Source organism: Acipenser ruthenus, chromosome 21 (genome assembly GCF_902713425.1).
Source record: "Acipenser ruthenus chromosome 21, fAciRut3.2 maternal haplotype, whole genome shotgun sequence".
Lineage (NCBI taxonomy): Eukaryota > Metazoa > Chordata > Actinopteri > Acipenseriformes > Acipenseridae > Acipenser > Acipenser ruthenus.
The window spans coordinates 21,215,184-21,234,415 of NC_081209.1; the positions used below are offsets into that span (position 1 = coordinate 21,215,184).

At 38.8% G+C, this 19,232-nt stretch overlaps 2 protein-coding genes across 12 annotated transcripts in view; one reads left to right on the forward strand and one right to left on the reverse strand.

The window, feature by feature from the left end:
* Positions 1–1,965: 1,965 nt before the first annotated feature.
* LOC117429621 (circadian-associated transcriptional repressor-like) lies at positions 1,966–11,073 on the forward strand. The gene is made up of 6 exons (XM_058995020.1): positions 1,966–2,129; positions 5,274–5,793; positions 7,387–7,462; positions 8,632–8,710; positions 10,090–10,204; positions 10,647–11,073. Exons 2-6 carry the CDS (start codon positions 5,287–5,289, stop codon positions 11,040–11,042), a joined length of 1,173 nt encoding a protein of 390 aa, XP_058851003.1. The 5' UTR covers positions 1,966–2,129; positions 5,274–5,286; the 3' UTR covers positions 11,043–11,073.
* A 7-nt stretch (positions 11,074–11,080) lies between these two features.
* The window catches only part of LOC117428233 (probable E3 ubiquitin-protein ligase HERC1), a 60,246-nt gene continuing 52,094 nt past the window's right edge, over positions 11,081–19,232 (reverse strand). For all 11 annotated transcript variants that reach the window (XM_058995009.1, XM_058995017.1, XM_058995015.1 and 8 more), the window contains exons 69-78: positions 18,965–19,134; positions 18,424–18,562; positions 17,919–18,088; positions 17,226–17,395; positions 16,959–17,124; positions 16,717–16,793; positions 15,815–16,067; positions 14,548–14,700; positions 13,819–14,124; positions 11,081–12,944 (exon numbers count right to left, since the gene is read on the reverse strand). In XM_058995009.1, the coding sequence (XP_058850992.1) occupies positions 12,759–12,944; positions 13,819–14,124; positions 14,548–14,700; positions 15,815–16,067; positions 16,717–16,793; positions 16,959–17,124; positions 17,226–17,395; positions 17,919–18,088; positions 18,424–18,562; positions 18,965–19,134 (1,790 nt within the window). In that variant the 3' untranslated portion in view covers positions 11,081–12,758. The remainder of the gene's footprint in view (positions 12,945–13,818; positions 14,125–14,547; positions 14,701–15,814; positions 16,068–16,716; positions 16,794–16,958; positions 17,125–17,225; positions 17,396–17,918; positions 18,089–18,423; positions 18,563–18,964; positions 19,135–19,232) is intronic.

Genomic DNA, 19,232 nt, shown 5'->3' on the forward strand with positions numbered 1-19,232 from the left:
ACACTTGTGTAATGTAAACTGTGAACTTATGTTTAACAGCCTTCTAACAGGAACTATCTTTATCTGTGCGAGTTTTAATCTCAACCACCAGTTCTACTCCTAATTAGAAATGCAAAGTCAGAAAACTAGCCTTTTTTTGTAAAGGCATGTATTGATTTTGTGTTGATATTCCCAGGGGAAAAGGTCAAGGAGGGTTTGGAAAGCTACGCAGTTCATTATGTTACTAATAATACAGGGTCGCCCTGGGATCGTGGTGTCCCTACACCCTATTGACTCGGACTAATCTGTACCCAGGGTGTTTAAAATCTGGCTGTTTTTACATATAAATGCAATGACTCTATTGTGAATTGCGTGTGTTTGTGTTGTGTAAGTATTTTCAATTAATGAAGCAGGTGAGTAATTGAGAGGGAAGGACAGGGTGGTGTGTTTCCCGCACAGGCTCACGTTTTCACGCTGAATGAAGATGACTCATTCTCTCAGACTTGCGATCCTCAGATGGCCTCAGGACTGCGTGGAAGCAGAATCTGAAAGCCAACGTGGTGTGATTCACCCCGCTCAACTAATACAATGTGCTTTTTTATGTGTTATTCCATCCAATCATTTATTCATGTTTGTGTACATTTTTTTTATATAGGACGTACAATCTATGTGGTCTTTTTTCAAACACATACAAATACAGTACAGTAAAACGTCACTATTCCCCACCTGTCCTCTATGTACAGAAATGTGAGGCACACATTCCCATCACCATGAACTATTGATCACGGGCTTCATTTAACAAAGCATACCGTTTAACTGACAGATTGTTAGGAGAAACTTATTTATACTCCTGATATGAAAGTCTTAGTTAACAGTTGTCAGAAATGTTTAAAACATATGCCAGCATTGGCATTTAGTGAGCGCTGCCTGCATGGAGTGGACTCCATGTGACCGATCTAACACATTTTTTTTTATAATCAGGTTTGATGTATTTCATTATAACATGTACATGTTTCAAGGTTAAAACCAGAAAATGTACAGACGGGTGGCGGGTTTGTGTAAGTGGCTGGTACGTTTTGGTTATAAAATTTTTTTTCACCTCAGCAACACAAAACTAGGGCCGGTTTTAGCTTGTTTTTTTAAAGGAAAGAACGTGGTAGACTCTCTCCTAGCAAAATTATTTGCACAAAGTAAATACTCTGCTGTGCCCATTTTTAATTTTGGGAGAGCACGTGTACTGATTGAGGAGACGGTGGTAGTGCACGTTTTCTGTTCATTCATTCGTTTAGATGATCTCATTCGCCGATACCATCTGAACAAACTGTAGAGATATCATTTGTGACCAATTTATTACCACACATGATCCCGGTACAACTGCCAAAGGCAAGGTGAGGCACGTTGAATTACGCACTCAAACACGAACTGCTCTCATGGACCAGGCAGATATCTACACCAGGCAGCAGCTGTGAAACTGACTGCCGTTCAGCATTGTGGCTCACGTATTTGTATCACACAGATGTAAGCAAACGGACCTTGTGAAATGTAAAAACCTCTTGTAATGTAATAACGCAATTCGCTCACAGGACTCATACAAGTACAACTGAAGTTTTGTATCCCTTTCAAATACATGAGCTAATTTATAGCCATGGCATGTGGCACAGTTTAACGTTACACTACAAAATACAGACAACAAACACAACACAGCTACATTGAAATATTCCCATCTCACAGCAATTGAAAACAATGATCTTAGCCTGACACAAGTAATCATAAAAAGTTCCCAAGAAATAAAAAGCTTCCAACTTCTACATGTCTACCCTGTCTGCCTGCAACGATGAAACTGATCCCAATCTGCACGTGTTTGTAAGTAATTTACATCTAATTTAAATATGCAAGCATGTGTAGCCTATCGGCTGCAGCAGATATTTTTCCCGATGTTTATTGCTCAGTCTTCGGCTTGGAAGAGCCAATCAGAAAGCTCGCCGAGTCTGTGCACGCCTCCGTAGACACGTTGCCTTGGGAGCCACTGCACGGGGTTCTTTACAGGTCTAGGTCACGCAGGCTTGTAGAGCTGGGTTTGGAAATACCGGTATACAGCGTCCTGGATTCACGAACAAAGGAACTCGCGGTACGCTCTATTCTGCGATAAGGTATGTTACGCGTTTCTTTTAAGTAATGGTTAGCTTTATAACCCAAATCATTTAGATACCTCACTCGGGACGTGTTTGAAAGTGAACGACCTGAAGCGTGCTTACTTCCCGGAACGTTGGTGTTTTTGGTTTGGTTTTTAAAATATTCTACAGCACCTCGAGAGCGTTCCAGTCCGGCATCGCAGGAAGCTCGTGATATGTTACATACTAAATTACAGTCATTTACCTAAAGAAAATTGCTAAGTTAACCTTCCTTTTTAAAATTGACTTTTTTTTCTTCTAAACTTTGAATTAGGTTATTGGGGGCTCTGTACCTAGCACAGTGTCTGTTAATTTGTATACGGTGCAGTAACTGGCAGCACCGTTGATTCTGATGGGGGATTTCTTTATTCGGGGTGGGGTGCTGGTGATTACAGTCAAAAAAGGGCCCCGCCTTGTGATATGTAACTTTCAGCTGGTGTGTTGCGTTTAGTACAGTCTAGTAATATACCGGTAAAAGAACACGTTTTTAAATGTATAACCATGTATGAGCTGCGTTCACATTGGGCCAGAAAAATGTGAAGTCAGCTTACTGTTTTTAACTACCCAATTGGTGTGACTCGCTAGTATGTGAATGTGTGTGATGCGATTGTCCTGAACGTTACGTTTTTTCATTTTTTATTGACGGCTGTATACATTATTAATTAACTCCCTGCATTTACACACGTCATGGGATTTGTTTTCTCTTTTTTTTTTAAACGGAGAATCTCAGACCGTCGGTTTTATTTTGGGAATATGCAGTTATACAAAACCCGTAGTAAATTGTAACAAACTGACACATAGTGGCTGGCTAAGAAAATAGTCAGATATCAATTCTATTGAAGGCGCTCAAAGAAATAAGCATAGAATTTTAGACCTTTTAAAACCAATCCAAGATACTTTTACTGTAAAACGCACAAAAATGGGCAAAATGAAACACAAAAAAGGAATTTGCTTCACAACGTTTATTGGTTATATATTTTTTTTCGTAACATTTTACAGATCGCACCAATAGACCTGACATTTTCAGCATAGCCTTATAACTTGGGCAACAAGCTTCCAAACATTTTGAAAACTACCTGAACTCCTACACTTCTAAGTAATAACGCCAATGTAAAAATGAATGTATCATTATGTGAAACTAAAGTGCCTCATATAAATGATTCCTTGTCTTACTGCAATGATCAGTTTACCTGATAAGCAGATGTGCTCCTATGGTACAGGTCTTATAAAACACACCAGTGACTGGACCAGTGAGTGGAAATGAAGAACTGTATTCTTTTTCTGAATATTGATGAGGATTAAAAATAAATATTAATGTTCACAGATCAATGCATGCCAGTAGTTGTAACCTTCATATATTGTAAAGTACTGCGTTTATAACCCAAATAAGGCTAAGGTATACAGTCGTCTGAGATAAGGATACCGTTTTTGTGTGGAATCAATAGCAATACTTATTTCTACTTTATTCATTTTTATGTTTTTTAAATGCATTCTTTTTTAGTTTGATTGCTGATTTAAAGTTTTGTTTTAATCATTTGAAGCCTGTAAACACTCAATGTGACTGAATTCAAATGAACTGTCTTTTGCTGGAAGAGCAAGCTTCCTCTTGAAACAAAGCATAAAGTGGCCTTCAAGTTTGAAAACCAAATACTTAAACAGACTCCTGCTCCAAGGACTGGTTACTAACCCTTCTGGAACAGGGATCGAAATAAGACTCCTATTAAATAGCAGTTTCACCTATTCCAGGGTCTAATACAAGTTTGATTAGCCACAGTAAGTATGTAACAAACTCAGGCGTGTCTAATTAAACTCAGTATAAACAGGAATGGATCAAACTGCTATGCAATTGGAGTCTTATTTCCATCCTTGGTGTAAGGCTGAAACCATTACGTATACAGGACAAGAACTGTTCTGTAACAAATTGATGCCTTAATATGCATTGCATCAATAATTCAGCAATACTTTTTCATGGTAAGTTAATTAAATGATTGGAAGTAATACTCCAGTGAAACTTTCATTTTTATTCCAGTCAACCATAGTTTGGGTATTCAAGATAAGCAGATGAAAGCGTCTGATACAGTTTTGCAGTATTTGTTTCTGTTATGACTGAGCCTGAGCTTCACACCAGATTGTGTGTGTTTAGCTCTGTTAAGGTATGATTCATCTGTTCTTAATGCAAAGAAGCACAGTAATAACTTCCCATTATGTGCGCTGAATATGCTTGGATACTCTTAAGCCCCTGAGCTGGAACGATCTTTTGCATGATAGGAGAGAAAACAAAAGCATTAACGTGTGAATGGACTGAGTCATTACCTGTTACAAGATTATTCACTAAGATTTTGATTAATTTTATAGCTTTGAATGTTAAATCTTCTTCAACCATCAAAATGTTTCTTCAATGATGATAGCTTTTAATCTTATAATTTATCTTAATTCCACCCAGTTATTCTGCAGTGGTAGTTAATGCAATCAGGATGCCACTGAACTGATGCCACTGAACGCATTTTAAAGAGTGGATTATTATCATAGGAGACTGTGGTCCAGTGGTTAAAGAAAAGGGCTTGTAACCAGGAGGTCCCCGGTTCAAATTGCAGCTCAGCCACTGACTCATTGTGTGACCCTGAGCAAGACACTTAACCTCCTTGTGCTCCGTCTTTTGGGTGAGACGTAGTTGTGACTCTGCAGCTGATGCATAGTTCACACACCCTAGTCTCTGTAAGTCACCTTGTATAAAGGTGTCTGCTAAATAAACAAATAATAATAATAATTATTGATTCCGGGATACCAAGCTATAGCAAATTGTCTGTAGGTAAAATAGGCAATAAAGTCCCTCCCCAGTCATCGTAATTCCTAGAAAATTGATAACTTTTTAGGATACCACTGCTGTGAGGCGATTTGCTCGTTAAAATAATTTGTTGCAAGGTAGACCATTGTCTGTTCTGGGATACCAAGATATTTAGTAATAGTATGCAGGTGATCGTGAGAGGGATGAAACGGGCTGTTAACAGTGAATGGTTTTCTCCAGATGTGATGGTTTCCTTGATTTTTGCCTACTGGATCATAATGCAAAATTAATTGCTGTTAAGTGCCACTAAACGCTCATATTCTTGTCTCTCTTTTCAGACGATAGTAATGAATGCTTGTCGTACAGGACTACTGTCTTAGGATGTCTACTTCCGATTCGGACTGTTCCATAGACTGGTTGGCCAGCGATGATGATGACAGTGTTTTTGAGTCCGAAAGCGATGGACAGGCGAGGACTTCCCCTTTGCCACAGCACTCCTGCCGTTCCAGTGAGACTCCGTCCAGTTTAACTCACACCTGCCCTACGAGTGAGCAGAAACACAGCTTGGACAGGGAGCACTTCCATTTACCTGGAGACTCTGATCGGTGTAATGAAGGAGTTCCCTCGAGCTGCAATTCACACCTTGCCAAAAGCGATGTGTCCTGGAAAAGGAGGAGCGATTCGGGACCGCAGGAAGCAGCTGTTTCCACAGTGTGTATGAATATTGACCAGTCTGAATTCTTACAGAGTAATATGGCCAAACAGACTCTGAAAAGGAAAATGAGCACAAGGGAACTGGAACAGAGAGAAGGCGCACACACGGGGTACTCGAATAAGGATGAGATGTTTGCTCACAAGGTAAGATTCAGACAGTGACTCATTTCTAACCCAGCTTGCAACGATATGATTAAAACCTTGGAGAACATAATAAGACTGCTGGACAAACACCAGCTGCAGCCTACAGTAATTATAGGAGATGTTTGCTCACAGACTTGAGGTGATTGGCAAGATTTATTACATTTTAGAACAATTTGCATCCTTTTTATGAAAAACAAAAATGTTAACAAGTTGGGCCCAGTTCTTGAATAGCACCTGTAGTGTATGGATTAAAGTAGAGTTCATGCTATCGTTAACGCCATTTATTTTTGGGGTGCCAGTTGATCTATTAAGTTTAACAGTGAACTTTTCATTTGGGCACCTGACTGTAAAGCTGAATATCCATGTGATGACTGCCTCAGGGATTACCGTGGTGTTCAAAATATTGACAAACACAAAACAGTCCAACCAGTATTGTTCCTCTGCTTATTGGTGAAACTAGTTCAGTGTGTTCAGCTGTTCTCACTGCAATATGATAACAGTCTGCACAGTCCTTGGGTCCATAGCTAACAGTAGCAGAGCTGCCAACAACAATATGCCTATGTAGCCGAGAGGAAATTTCCCCCCATGATACTACTGCCTCTATAGGAAACACTTTGAAAAAATCAGGTCGAACCTAGATAAGTGTTAGCTTTCTGCATCGCATTAAGCACAGGAAAAAATAAGGAAGGCGGGCTTAGCTAAATTTAACCCTGATTATCCCTGACCAAAAGGATGTACAGTATTTGAGGTGCCTGTATGTCTGTACAGAGTTGTATATCCTAGAATCTGAGGATGTAGTAAGGAGATGTCCCATCTGTCTGCATGTATGCACATTTTTTCACATCTAAAGGACCACTCATCCTATTGAATCTATTGTTGTCTAATCTAGGGGATATATGGAACAGTCTGTTTGGCACACTTGCATGTACATACTGTGGATGTTGCTTCTGAGTCTACTCTCTTTTTGTACATGCTTCAAAAGCGTTTACAAGCGAAGGTCATCGCCACCCACTCTCAGAGAGATACCATGAGGTCACTGTTGTCCGAGACGTTCAGATGGGAAAATGACTAAATCACGGCTGCATGTCTGTATACAACCTGGTGGACGTGTGACGCTACCACACCGAAATATACATCATATAATGGAACAAGCACTTCACATCTGAAAATAAATGAATACATCAATAGAATGCACATATAATGTGTGGTTCGTTGTCTGAATGTTTAGAGACATACCTGGATAAGAGTTCTAAAGGTGCAAACTTGATCTGTGATAATCATGTTTGTGTTTTCCATGACATTGTGTGTCTGTACTGTAGATAAGCTGCACACAATGAGAATGTACAGTATAGAAACTGTGGATGTCCATTGGCTAGATTTGAAGGGAACAAGAAGCAGAGGGTATTTTAAGTGACATTGGTTTAGATCAGGCTATAGATCTTAGTCGGACTAGTTTTTGATCAAGACCTTGATTCACACTTTGACAAAACGTTAGTCACTGAACTGCTTTTTTTCTTAGTTTTATTCATACATGTATCAATTAGGCTTAATTTATTAACCCTTTTTATCACAAAACCTCTGTTCTGATTTTAGTGTTTGGAGCTGCAGTGTTACATCCAGCCACTATCTTCAATCTTGACTGGCCTCCGATCAGGGAGATACAGTAAAGGTGAGTGACCTTCGACTAATATTAGAACATGTGTGTGTACCATCTCCTTACTGCACATCAACAACTGCCCTACCAAGTCATCAAGCCTTCACTGTAGAATACGTAGAACTGAGTTAACTGATGGCAAGTAGCTGTAGTAGGGAATTATTCATTAACGTGCCATGCTCTAAAACTTGCACTGATTTATAACACTAACGGCAATGAAACACAAGGCAATGTTTCTCTCTTCTTGAAATACTAAAATAAATGTAAGAAATTCAGTGATTTACATCGAAGACATTGAGAAAGACCTGTAGTCGAAACGAAAATTCATCATTATTGAGTGTGTCATAGTTATGGATAACAATTTCTTTCAACTGTTGAATCAACTAGTTTTGCACTTATGCAAACCTTTCCCATCTGCACAGTTTTTCCCTTGTGTTTAATTTCTCTAACAGTACAGCTAAATGACTGATCTCTTATATTGGTTTGTAGAAGTAAGCAATTGGAGGGCTTTCTAGACAGAACGTGACCAAGTTATAGAAATGTGTCAATTTAAAAATAAATGAAACATTTTCAAACGAATTTGAGTTGGAGAATGATTTGGTAAATTACCATTTTAACTGGCAAGTGGCTTCCTGTTACTTTTATTAAAGGTGTTAATTTAGCTGGTAACAGAATGTTAGTTTACGAAGGTATTTATTGGCTTGGAGGGGGAGAAATCAAATATATCAAACTATTTTAGTTTAAGAATAGATAAACATGATTTTACTCCAAGTATAAGCTCAGAGAGAAAAATATGCCGTGGAAGACTGTATTGCCTGCTGCCCAAGCCTTGTGTAATTAATTTCTCGGATGTTTTTAATTTAATATTATTATTTATTTCTTAGCAGACGCCCTTATCCAGGGCAACTTACAATTGTTACAAGATATTACATTATTTTTTACATACAATTACCCATTTATACAGTTGAGTTTTTACTGGAGCAATTTAGGTAAAGTACCTTGCTCAAGGGTACAGCAGCAGTGTCCCCCACAGGGGATTGAACCCACAACCCTCCGGTCAGGAGTCCAGAGCCCTAACCACTACTCCACACTGATGCCCCATTATTGTACTGTAGAGAACCCAACGTAGTTTGTTACACTGATTGCACTGAAAGTTTTTGTTCATTTTGAAATTCTCATTTTAGGTTTAAGCAGTTTCCAAGAGAGTGTTGCTATGGACAGAATCCAGAGAATAATGGGCGTTCTGCAGAATCCACACATGGGGTAATTATCTCGGCAGCTTTCTTTAATCTATGAGTGGTGTATGCTTTACTTCCAATGCAGTACTTATACTTCAGAGCACACAGAATCAGTTGGGTTCCATCAGAGTACCCTGTTTTTAATTTCAATAATACAGACTCGCATGCATGTCATGTAATGGGCATTACTGCTATTACAACTCGCACCCTGAGGGGTTGTGACAATGCTGAACTGCAAGTTACCAGCCCACCAACACTGCTGTTTGTAAACTAGCACATTTACATCCTCTTGCAGTCTGATGCCTCTTATGAGAGTTTTTGTGTAGCATTGTATAGCTGTAGTATATTATACAGTAGCTATTTCCTGAATGTGTGAAAAATTACTCAAAAATATCTGGCAAAATGCCCTCTTTGTGTTAAAAACAGCAATTAATTTCATTACAAAAGTGTGTATGATAGAAAAAAGTGAGATTGCTTGCACCCCCCCACACACACTAATGAATAGGAGGCAGCCTGGTGCACACTCTGGGGGTGGGTACAGTAGGAAGTAACAAAGAAAATGACATTTTAAGTAGCTATTGTTCTATGTAATGTGTCACCGGAGATATCAAACACCTGCTGAGTACACAGCAGGTGAATCTAAGCCATGTGATGTCTACCAACTCCAATTAACCATCTGTCTTCTAGGAATTGGAATTAAGAAGCATTGGAGATTTGTTTGTCTTTAAGCTAGTGACTTAATTAGTTTCTGGATGACTTCCTTAAGTTAGGTACCCCTTTTGGCTTGGCTTGAATGCAGATTTTTAAGAATCTAATTATTAGTGGAACCAAACAGATCCACTACAGTGAATTATATTTTGAGGGGTGCTCTTAGTCTTGAAATCTACGATTCCCCCTTACAACATACAGTGGAGAAGCACAAATACATCTTTTGGATATACATTTCATTAAGTGTTAAAATACACAAACTTTAGAAGCATGCTATTGATAGGAAAACACATTACCTAGCATGCACTGTGCTCCTAAGAATAGGTTTTCAAGTGCTGGCTTATGCCATTTTAAAACCTAAAGCAATTAATTTAAAATAAGAAATACAGAAAATATTGTGTTTTAATTGGCCTGTTTTCAATGTATTCCAGATGTTCACATCACCTGTAGGTGACTTGGATTTATAATGGCTATGGTGAATAGATTGAGATTAGTGTCTTTTGACAAGTTTTAAAAACTCCCATCTGCCAGCAACCCCATAGCTATCCATCATTCTCAGTTTCAAAAAGCATAGTAGTAATCATGATTGATTTTATTAAAAAAACAAACAAAAAAAAAACACACACTTAAGTTCTAGTGTGTAGTTGCATTTAAAATGGCGAGATTTCTTATTGTGGCATTTCTTTGTTTTTCCAGTGAGCGGTACATAAAGATCCTTCTTCAGGTGGAGGTGATGCTGAAGAATTGGTTCCCTGGTGTCCAAGTCACAAATGATACAAAGGATGAAACTACAATCTCAAAAAAACTAAAGGTATTTTTGTGTTTTGCTTTCTTTAGCAATATACTTGGTATACTTTTAAAACACTGGTCCTGTCCCATTAATTTTGAAGACCCCTTTTTACCGTGATGCATAGTTTTCATGCAAGACTGGTACTGTAACATAAGACCTTTTAGGTGTTAGTTATCTGCTACTTTTTCATAATTACAATTTTGTTAATTTTGAAGGATGTTTAAAAAAAACAAACAAACAAAAAAAAAACAGCATGGCTTTAACCCTCCTACATGATTATATTTTAACTTTTTAAAAGTCAGGCCTCCCTTTTATGTTAACAAACATACTTAACCTTTTACATTTGCAAATTCGATGATTGTCCTGTGAAGATTTATGCTGAGAATATTGTTCCGTTTTGGTATAAAAGACATGACTTTCTACACAGTACAAACTAGCACTCACTTGTCTTGTTGCTCCACAGATGTGTACGGACACTGTGACCCCTGCAGCTGCAGTCAGCATCCCAAAAGCAGACCCTGCACTTCCCAATATTCTTCCTTCATGCAACAAAACCCATGGAAATGGTGAACCAGCTGCATTTTCAGCCACAAACTTCAAATGGCTCCATACGTCACCTATTTGTAGCTCCTCACTGGGGCTTGCACTAGGTAGACACAGAAGAACCCCTGGAGGCCAGGACGTTATGCAAGACAACATGGTCTCCTCTAGCACAGACGCGTGGACAAACCCCAGTCACTGCAGACCACCAACCAGCAAAATGAATGCTCCATGTTTAGAAAGACTGTTGCAATCCAGGGATAGTATTATCAGTGACAAAGGCAAAAGGAGTACAACAGAAACAAGCAGCTCTTTGTAAGAAAACTCCTGTTATTTTGGGGGGGGGGGGGGGGGGGGGGGGGGGGGGGGGGGCACTGGTCAAACATTACAAATACTGTCCAGAGCTGAAGGATGTAAAGGATTTGTATGAGGCATCAATGTTTGCACGACTGCTGTTTTGCAGTGTAATAAATTTCTAGCCTTGTGAAAAGCCCTGATGCATAATACTGGATAGGTTGTCTTTTCTGGTACAAAGACTGTCCTTCCAGTATGGTACATTAGGGTCTTTGCATGAATATTTGTAGAATCAACCATCTATTAAGGGAATGCAGTCTGAAATAAGGTGTGAAGGGAACATTAGTTACTAAGGTATTCGGATACTAAAAAAAAATGACGTGATCAATGTAGCGTGTCGTCCTAGAATATTCATAGATATCTGAAAGGGGGTGTTGAATGTAAGATTTAAAGCAGTATGTTGTGAGTTAATGATGTGACTGCTACCATGTATTAGACTTTACATGTAGTTCAAATGTACATATACAACATTACTACCTCGACCTGGCACTATGTCAAGGCAAAAAAACTAACACCTACTCTGTGGCAAATGTAATGCCTTTCTTGCAGTACACATAGTAAAATAATCAGTGTGAAGCTATACACAGCTATTGCTACTTATGTCAGTTGTACAAATAGTAAAATAAGCATGGATATGGTGTTGCTTTTAAACCCTGCATAGTGCCATTGTGAAGAATGTGAAATACAGTGTATGTTTTGAAAGTCTCTTGGTACCAGTTTATCTGATCTGTTCAGGTTTACCTGTATACTGTAGCCAATAGTGATGAAATGACTTAACTTTGAGAGGACCTCTAAAGGATCTTTATATCCTACAACCTTCCTCTGGAATTTGCCATTTTCTGTATTACAAGTACATTATTCAACCCTGCCAACTACTATGTCATCAAGTGCAACACAATAGCATTTATGTTGGCACAGTTAGAGAATGTGTACAGGTAAAGGGAGTGGGAAATATTTGTAAATATTACTAACCATGTCCAGGTTGTTAATTTACACTACAAAAGTGGCCTTTTAAAGTGTGGTATTTTATACTTTGAAATAAATGTGGTTGTATTAATTAGATGAAAGGAGCTCATTTTTTGTTGCACTTCAATTTTCTAAGTCTGGGTTAGAAAATATGCTTTGTACAACAAGCAGTTACATGCATCATAATTAAAAGGTAAACAGCAAAACCTAAAAGGGAAGTGTAGTTAAATATTTAAATGAAGGCCAAGCAATGAAATCAAGAAGGGTATTATTATTTAAGCATTTATTGATATTTCTTTTCTGCTTTAGGAAACTCTGCACAGGCAATTCAAAAACAAAATAAATATGAATAGTTATGTAAAACTGTTCTCCCTAACGAACAATTATACACAATGTACATTTTTCATTGGGCTTGTTCATCTGTACACGTTTCCCAATAAAATGAATCATATCTCCATGCAAACTTAAAAAAAAAAAACTATGCACTGCTCCATTTGATTGTGCAACTGCTAATAAAACACAAAGTGGAAAAAAAAACCAAACACATTTAATTGATTGATTATGTTTGCAAGTACACCGAAAAATTTAAAACAAGACCAATTGTATATTTCTTTGTATCTAAGAGTAGACTACTTGTTACTGTGATATTCTGCTTGTTTCAACATTCCACCTGGCACCATGTTTCAAATAAGGTCGTTTTGTTCACACTACATCATTAGTAGTCTGTATCTGAGCCTTCCGTATTGTCCACATTGCGGGAGAGCATGTAATTGTCCATGTCAATAGATCTGCAGTTGTTGATAGCATAACGAAGGCGCTCAGCCATGACTGCCTGACCGGAATATGGTGGGAGTCTCAGCTGAAAGAAGCAGGTCTGTGAGGTAGGCAAGCTGTCGTACGGCTATAGAGGGAAAAAGAAAAGCAAACATAGTGGGAAACAAAAAGGCAATTTCTTACGTAAAAGAGTGTATAACCAGCCAGATCCATTATTTGTATTGGCAAATAAGCATGAGAAGCTTAACCCTTTGCAGTCCATTTATTAAGTGCGTGTCAGGCGCGTCAGGTCCAATTTATTTTCACACGCGCAGTTAATTTTAGGTGCGCTGTTTAAAAGTATTTTTTTTTCCTCACAGTCAAACGGGTTTAAAAGGCCCTGCATATCAACAAAGCACTCACTAGGCATCTCCAGCCCCGCCCCACCCTTTTGTTCGCTATTGCATTCACATATGCTAAGAAATAAATAATAATAGTCGTACATACCGATCAATCATCTCCTGATCACTCGTTTTATCACCAAATGCCTCAATAATGCAATCCAAGTCATTACTTTATTACTATAACATCTCAAAAAAGCTCGCAAATGTCTGTGATATTCTCTGTGTGCTGATGCGGTAACAGCCAGCTTGTTTCCTTATGGCCGCCGTTATCTGATGCCTGGGCAAGTATGACTATTCATGAAATACGCTCTTTTTTCAGCTTGTCTCGGCCATTGAATGGTTTTCTCGGCTTTTTCCGGAGAAAAAACGACTAGAAACCCGTTTTTTTGCATCTTTGATGATGTCCGACATTGGACCGCAAAGGGTTAAGGAATTGACTTAATCCCATTATATAATATTTCCAAAATACTACATTACTCTTAACCTTTGCTTCTTTAAATAACCACCACCCCATTATGCGGATTGATGAAAATTACAAGGTCTGAAAAGCCAACTCTCACCCCCATTCTAAACAGAAGTAAAACAAATATATATATATAGGTGGAGGAGTTCACTTACCCTGTCAACCTTCATGATCTGAAACCTCTGAGAGATATCAGCAGTGTTGGCAGGCAGTCGGGACCTCCCAGACACGAAGCGCATGAACAGGACTCTCTCCTCATTGGAGAATTCCTCCAGGGTCTGCCAGAACCACTGCACCAGCTGGTGTTGTTCATCTACCTCTCTGTATCTCACCACTTTCTTCAGCACCTCCACCGATATCTCGGGCATGCCACACACCATCTGTTCCAGCTGCTTGGCAGTGAGGAGGGAGAGCAGTGGAACTGGCACTATCCAGGACATCCCTTCCCGAACCGCAGCCACCTGAACACACAAAGACAGGACGGATTTAAACCCGGAAAACAATGCATGCTCCCTCAGCATTTCACAATCTGACTGGGGAGGGCATGGAACTGGTGACAGATCTTTAAACTGTATAGACAGTACAGGACACTGTAAGCAAAGCCTAAACATTCATTGACTGAACCCTAAAATGAGAACATAATAGTCAGTAACTTGTGCATCATTCAGAAAAATAAAATAAAAACTGCCTTAGCTAAACATTGAAGGAAAATCGTTTTTCAAAATGCACTAATCCACCACAACAAATAAATAAGTTAGGAATAAGAAAGGGGAATGAAAGGTATTCAGGACACTATTTTCAGGCCGTGTGACTGGATTTCAATTTCACTCACAGAATTATTTTTCTATATTCTGCAGAACAGATAAAAAAGTAAAAACTCTTACTAGGCGATCCATTTCGTGAAGTCTGTATTCAATGGCACGGTCCACATACTCTTTTCTGTTGGAGAAGGTCAGTGGGATACTGTTTCCTCCAGGAATTATAGGGACCATTTTGCCATCAGCACTCTGGCCCACAAATGAGTCAAGAGGAATCATCTGAAATGCAAAATCATGAATGCAAAACACTTTTCATCTACAGAATCATTCAAGTAAATCCTTTTCACACCCTAGATATTTTTACACCCCATGCAATTTAGAATATTTCTATTTTTGTGAACAATAAAAAGCTTAAAAGAACAGACTTAAAATGAATAACCATACAACTATTTTAAATGAATAAAAAGATTTACAAACAACCTTCATAAAAGAGGAAACATAACTAGGCCTTATTACAAATTGCTGGCAAGCTTCAATAGGTTGAGCATTTCTTAAATGTTACTTCCTTAGTAAGAGCAAGACATTTATTCTATCAGTACTTAAAATATACAAGCTTTACATCCACATTGTACAATCACAAATTAGATCCATTGAAATGCTGTTGCATGTAATGTAACAAAAATACACAACTCAGGTTATCCAATAAAGATTAGACTGGGCCAATAACCAGAGCCTAAAGCGGTGTAATGACACAATGGACTTGCAGGCTATTATTATTATTTATTTTTTTGGACGACGCCTTTATCCAGTGTGTGATCAGACAACATTATTGATGGACTGCTTTGTTAAAAGGCAAAGGAAAAATGTTTTCATACCAACTATAAACCTATAACTATTTGGTGCACTGCAAGTAGCTGCAAGTACCAGTCGTGTACTGCAGCGTCACAATTCATCAATACAAAATGAATCATTTCACTACCACTGCATGCTCCATTAAGCTGTACAACATGGCCACAGATAGTAGAATAATTGTTTTAGCTTCTTGCCAAATTTGCTACCAAGAGAAACAGTTCAAAACCAAATCTGAATGGGCATAATATCCAGGTAACATGAAATGCAGATACCACCCTTCTTGAATTGCAGTGTAAAGCTATAAAAATCTGTTACTACTTCCAGTAAGGTTCAATTGGGAATTCTTCTAAATCTTACCAGGGTGTGCTGTGTCAACAGTACGTGCTCTGCCTTGAATGTATGTTGCATTGCACAATGCTATTTATAAAAGCTTTTATAACAGGGACATATTTTATACTGGACTAACCTGATATACCAGACATCCTAAAATGGAAAATGTCTATGGAAAAATCAGTAACACGTTTATTAAGCTTTACTGTACCTCATGGAAATTCTCCTCTGTAATCCCACTATCTTCAATGTGAAGAATGCTGTTGAGTGTCTGTACGTAAAGCAAGTCTACCTCCTCCAGATCTTCCAGAATGAGCGGGATACAGCAGAGCTGCTTCCAGACCATTGGGGTCAGATGGAGGTCCAAAGGCTTTTTTGTACGAATGGCAACACCCATCAAAATACCCAGAAACTTGAACTGCATAAAGTGCTCATCTAGACATGCCGAAGGGTTGAACAAGAATCTGAAAATGAAAGAAGTTACACTTTATCATACACTGACTCAATGGGGTCTATTCAATTGACCTAAACTGCGACATATTGAAATACAGTCCCCGTTTAGAATAAAAACAGGGCCCGTTGTGTACCAAATACCAACATGAGCATGTCTCTTTAGCATATTTCAGAGGGTCCACTACTTAATGATTATTGAATATTTATATCAACGGCTGTTTACATTAGATTTATATATACTCCAACGTCTGCATTAACATTGTAAACAGCGGCTTGAAAGTGTTGCACATTCTTACTAGAATCCCTATAAACAGAAACTTAAGGGAACTGAACAGGAAACATGTTCTGGTTACATAATTCAACAGGCCTATCTAATTAAACCCACAGTGATGCAGAAGGAGGATGTAGACTTCATAATGGCTGTCATCCAGGCTTGCAAAATGGAGCTGGTTCCACAGTAAATAGAGGATCACTGTAAGTAGCTGATACAGTACCTTACAAGAAAAGGTCACCCCAACAAAATACTTGTCACCAAGTCTTACAGCCTGTGTTTTTAACTCTGTACAGGTTGCATTGAAGAGTAGGTTTCAGATCACCACAACCAACTACTAACATGTTTTTTTTTTGTATTTCTTTATGAGAGAATTACGGAATGCTTACCTATCTCTGTTGTACCCCACTTCTGCTGTGGCATTTGGAGATGGAATGAGCAGGTCTACCACACCCGTCTCAAGTTCCTTTGGAAAAACAAAAACAAAACAAAAATCACAAAAGATTTTAAATCTGCAATGTGAACATTGATTTCCTCCAACCATCCCCTTAAATTGAACTGCTCTGTAAAAAAAAAACAAAAAACAAAAACATCCTACTTTCGGTCAAACAGCTGTATGTAAATGTGGTACCTGGCACATTTCTGTAATAGTGTCGTCAAAGACTCCTCCTGCGTCATCCGCTCCCTCGCCGACCAGCTTCACTTTCCAGGCGCGAGAGGGCAGGCGGAGGTCTGAAGCGTTCAGCTTCACTACTTGTCTGGCTATCTGCACAAAAATAGGCTTGCACTTGCGGCCTCTGAAAGCAAGCAGAAAGCAACAGTTAGCAACATGGTGCTGATGCAAAGTACTTCTGAAATGTTTAGTTTAAATAGAAAATTAACAACAACAAAAAAATACCTTGTAGATATTCTTTTCACAGTAATCTGTGGGCCATAGTTCTTGCCTTGGACCATGGTTTTACCAATAGAGCGTACCATAGGAAGAGTGTAAACCCTTGTTGCTAGTAAAGGCCTCAGCTGTCCTTGAACTATTCCCCATGTCCCTGCATTGTAATGGGAAGTGCAGCTCTGTAATATAACAGACAGTGGGTTAAGTGATTCAGTGTAATCTTATATTTTTTTGATAAGCACTTGATTAAATGATTAATTCCATGCGTCTTACAGAACGGATTGTTGAAATGTAATTACCATCAAATGGCAGTTTTACATGTTTAAAATTATCCATATAATGCTGTAATGGGAAAAAGGCCCAAAATCTTATTAACTCTGTATATCCAGAGAATGTTTCCATTGATATCGGATCCAGTTCAAATATGGATCAGGTTTGAAAATCTAGGTGTTGGCTACCACAACTGGCCAAACACGGAGCAGAACACAAGGCAGTACTGGACATTTCAGTGAATTGAAAATAAAGTGAAGGAACCTCACTGTATTTGAATTTAAGACCTTCCCTGCTATAATCTTGCAAGTTCAGATGAGTAAAACAAGAATACAATTAATACTGTAATACTGAACACACCCTTTCCAATAAATGATCACAGAGAGTACATTATTCCATTGCAATTGGTTACATATTAAAGCTTTAACTCACCTGGCTATTGGGGCTGAGGTTCAGTAACCTCCAGGAAGAATACATGAGATCTGAGAAGTGGTAGAGCAGCCTCAGTCTGGCCCGCACAGTCTCTATACTGACTTCCTTCAGACTGCTGTACTGAGGGGGGACGGAAAGGGGCAAGCCGAGCTGCAAAGGCACGGACGCACCTTCAAGAAAAATAATATAATATGGTAAAATAATATGGAAGGTAAATGCTAGACTCGAATCATCGGGTTCAATTTATCTTACTAGCACATGCATGTTTTATTTGAAGCCTTTTTGTGAGGAACCTACAAATCTTTGTGCTTCTTGCTTTGAATAATATAAAGTTTGCTCAATGCACAGATTCTTTTTTCTGCTATATACACTGATGGGGAAAAAGGGCTTGAGTATTTAGGGCAGGGCAGAATCAAGTTGAAAAAAATGCTTATGAAGAGCAAACAAAACTGAGCACTCCCTGATCATGCTGATATCAGCAATGTCAGAATGAAGAATACATTACCGGGTGCCCTTGGTGGTACTGGGGGCGCAGTCCATGCAGCACTGTGGCAGCGCCCAGCTGAGATCTGATGAAAGTTCTTTCCTTGGAGCATGGTCACCACAGTCGGCTCTCTCACATGGTTTGTGTGACCAAGTCCCAGCTAATGGAACAACAAAGGATTTAGATGTCATTACATTACATTTGCTGCCCATTGAGCTTTTGCACATTGCAAATTATTTACGTGAGCCAAAGACTTTACTTAACCAAAATACTACTCTAGGATAACTATTTAGATGTAACATTTAACTTCAGTATCTAACAAAAAAAAAAAGAATTGCCATTCAGAGGACACACACAAGACCGCACCCAGGAAAGACTTCATTAACACTGTTTCTTGCATTCTTACACTGTCGCAATACTAAAAGGTAGCAGATTACAGTTTCAACCACCAGATCACCCTAACATATTTTTCTATCTGGGGTTGTAAACCTACATCGAAATAAGGTCTAATCAGGTAACACTAGGTACATTAAAGCTTTAAATACGACTATTCATTGCTTACCTGTCCCTCTGAATTGCTCCCCCAGGCGTAGACATCGCCGGTAAGAGACAACACCAGGGTGTGTTCAGCTCCCACGGCAACGTCCTCAATAAAGATGCCAGAGAGTGCAGGGACCTGCTGAGGTCTGTTGTGGTTTCGTGCTCGACCCTCTGGTAAGCCAATCAGACGGTCTGCAAGTGCCAATAAGATAATGTGACATTATAATGGTGATTTTATTTATTTATATATAATATAGTTACATAACAAAGGAACAAACATGGCTTACTTT

What these genes read in the sequence shown, in the direction of transcription:
- LOC117429621 (XM_058995020.1), top strand. Translation starts at nt 5,287, where the DNA reads ATGCTTGTCGTACAGGACTACTGTCTTAGGATGTCTACTTCCGATTCG. An exon ending in CTGCAGAATCCACACATGGG is followed by an intron (nt 8,711 to 10,089) that starts GTAATTATCTCG and finishes TTGTTTTTCCAG; the next exon opens with TGAGCGGTACATAAAGATCC. An exon ending in CAATCTCAAAAAAACTAAAG is followed by an intron (nt 10,205 to 10,646) that starts GTATTTTTGTGT and finishes GTTGCTCCACAG; the next exon opens with ATGTGTACGGACACTGTGAC.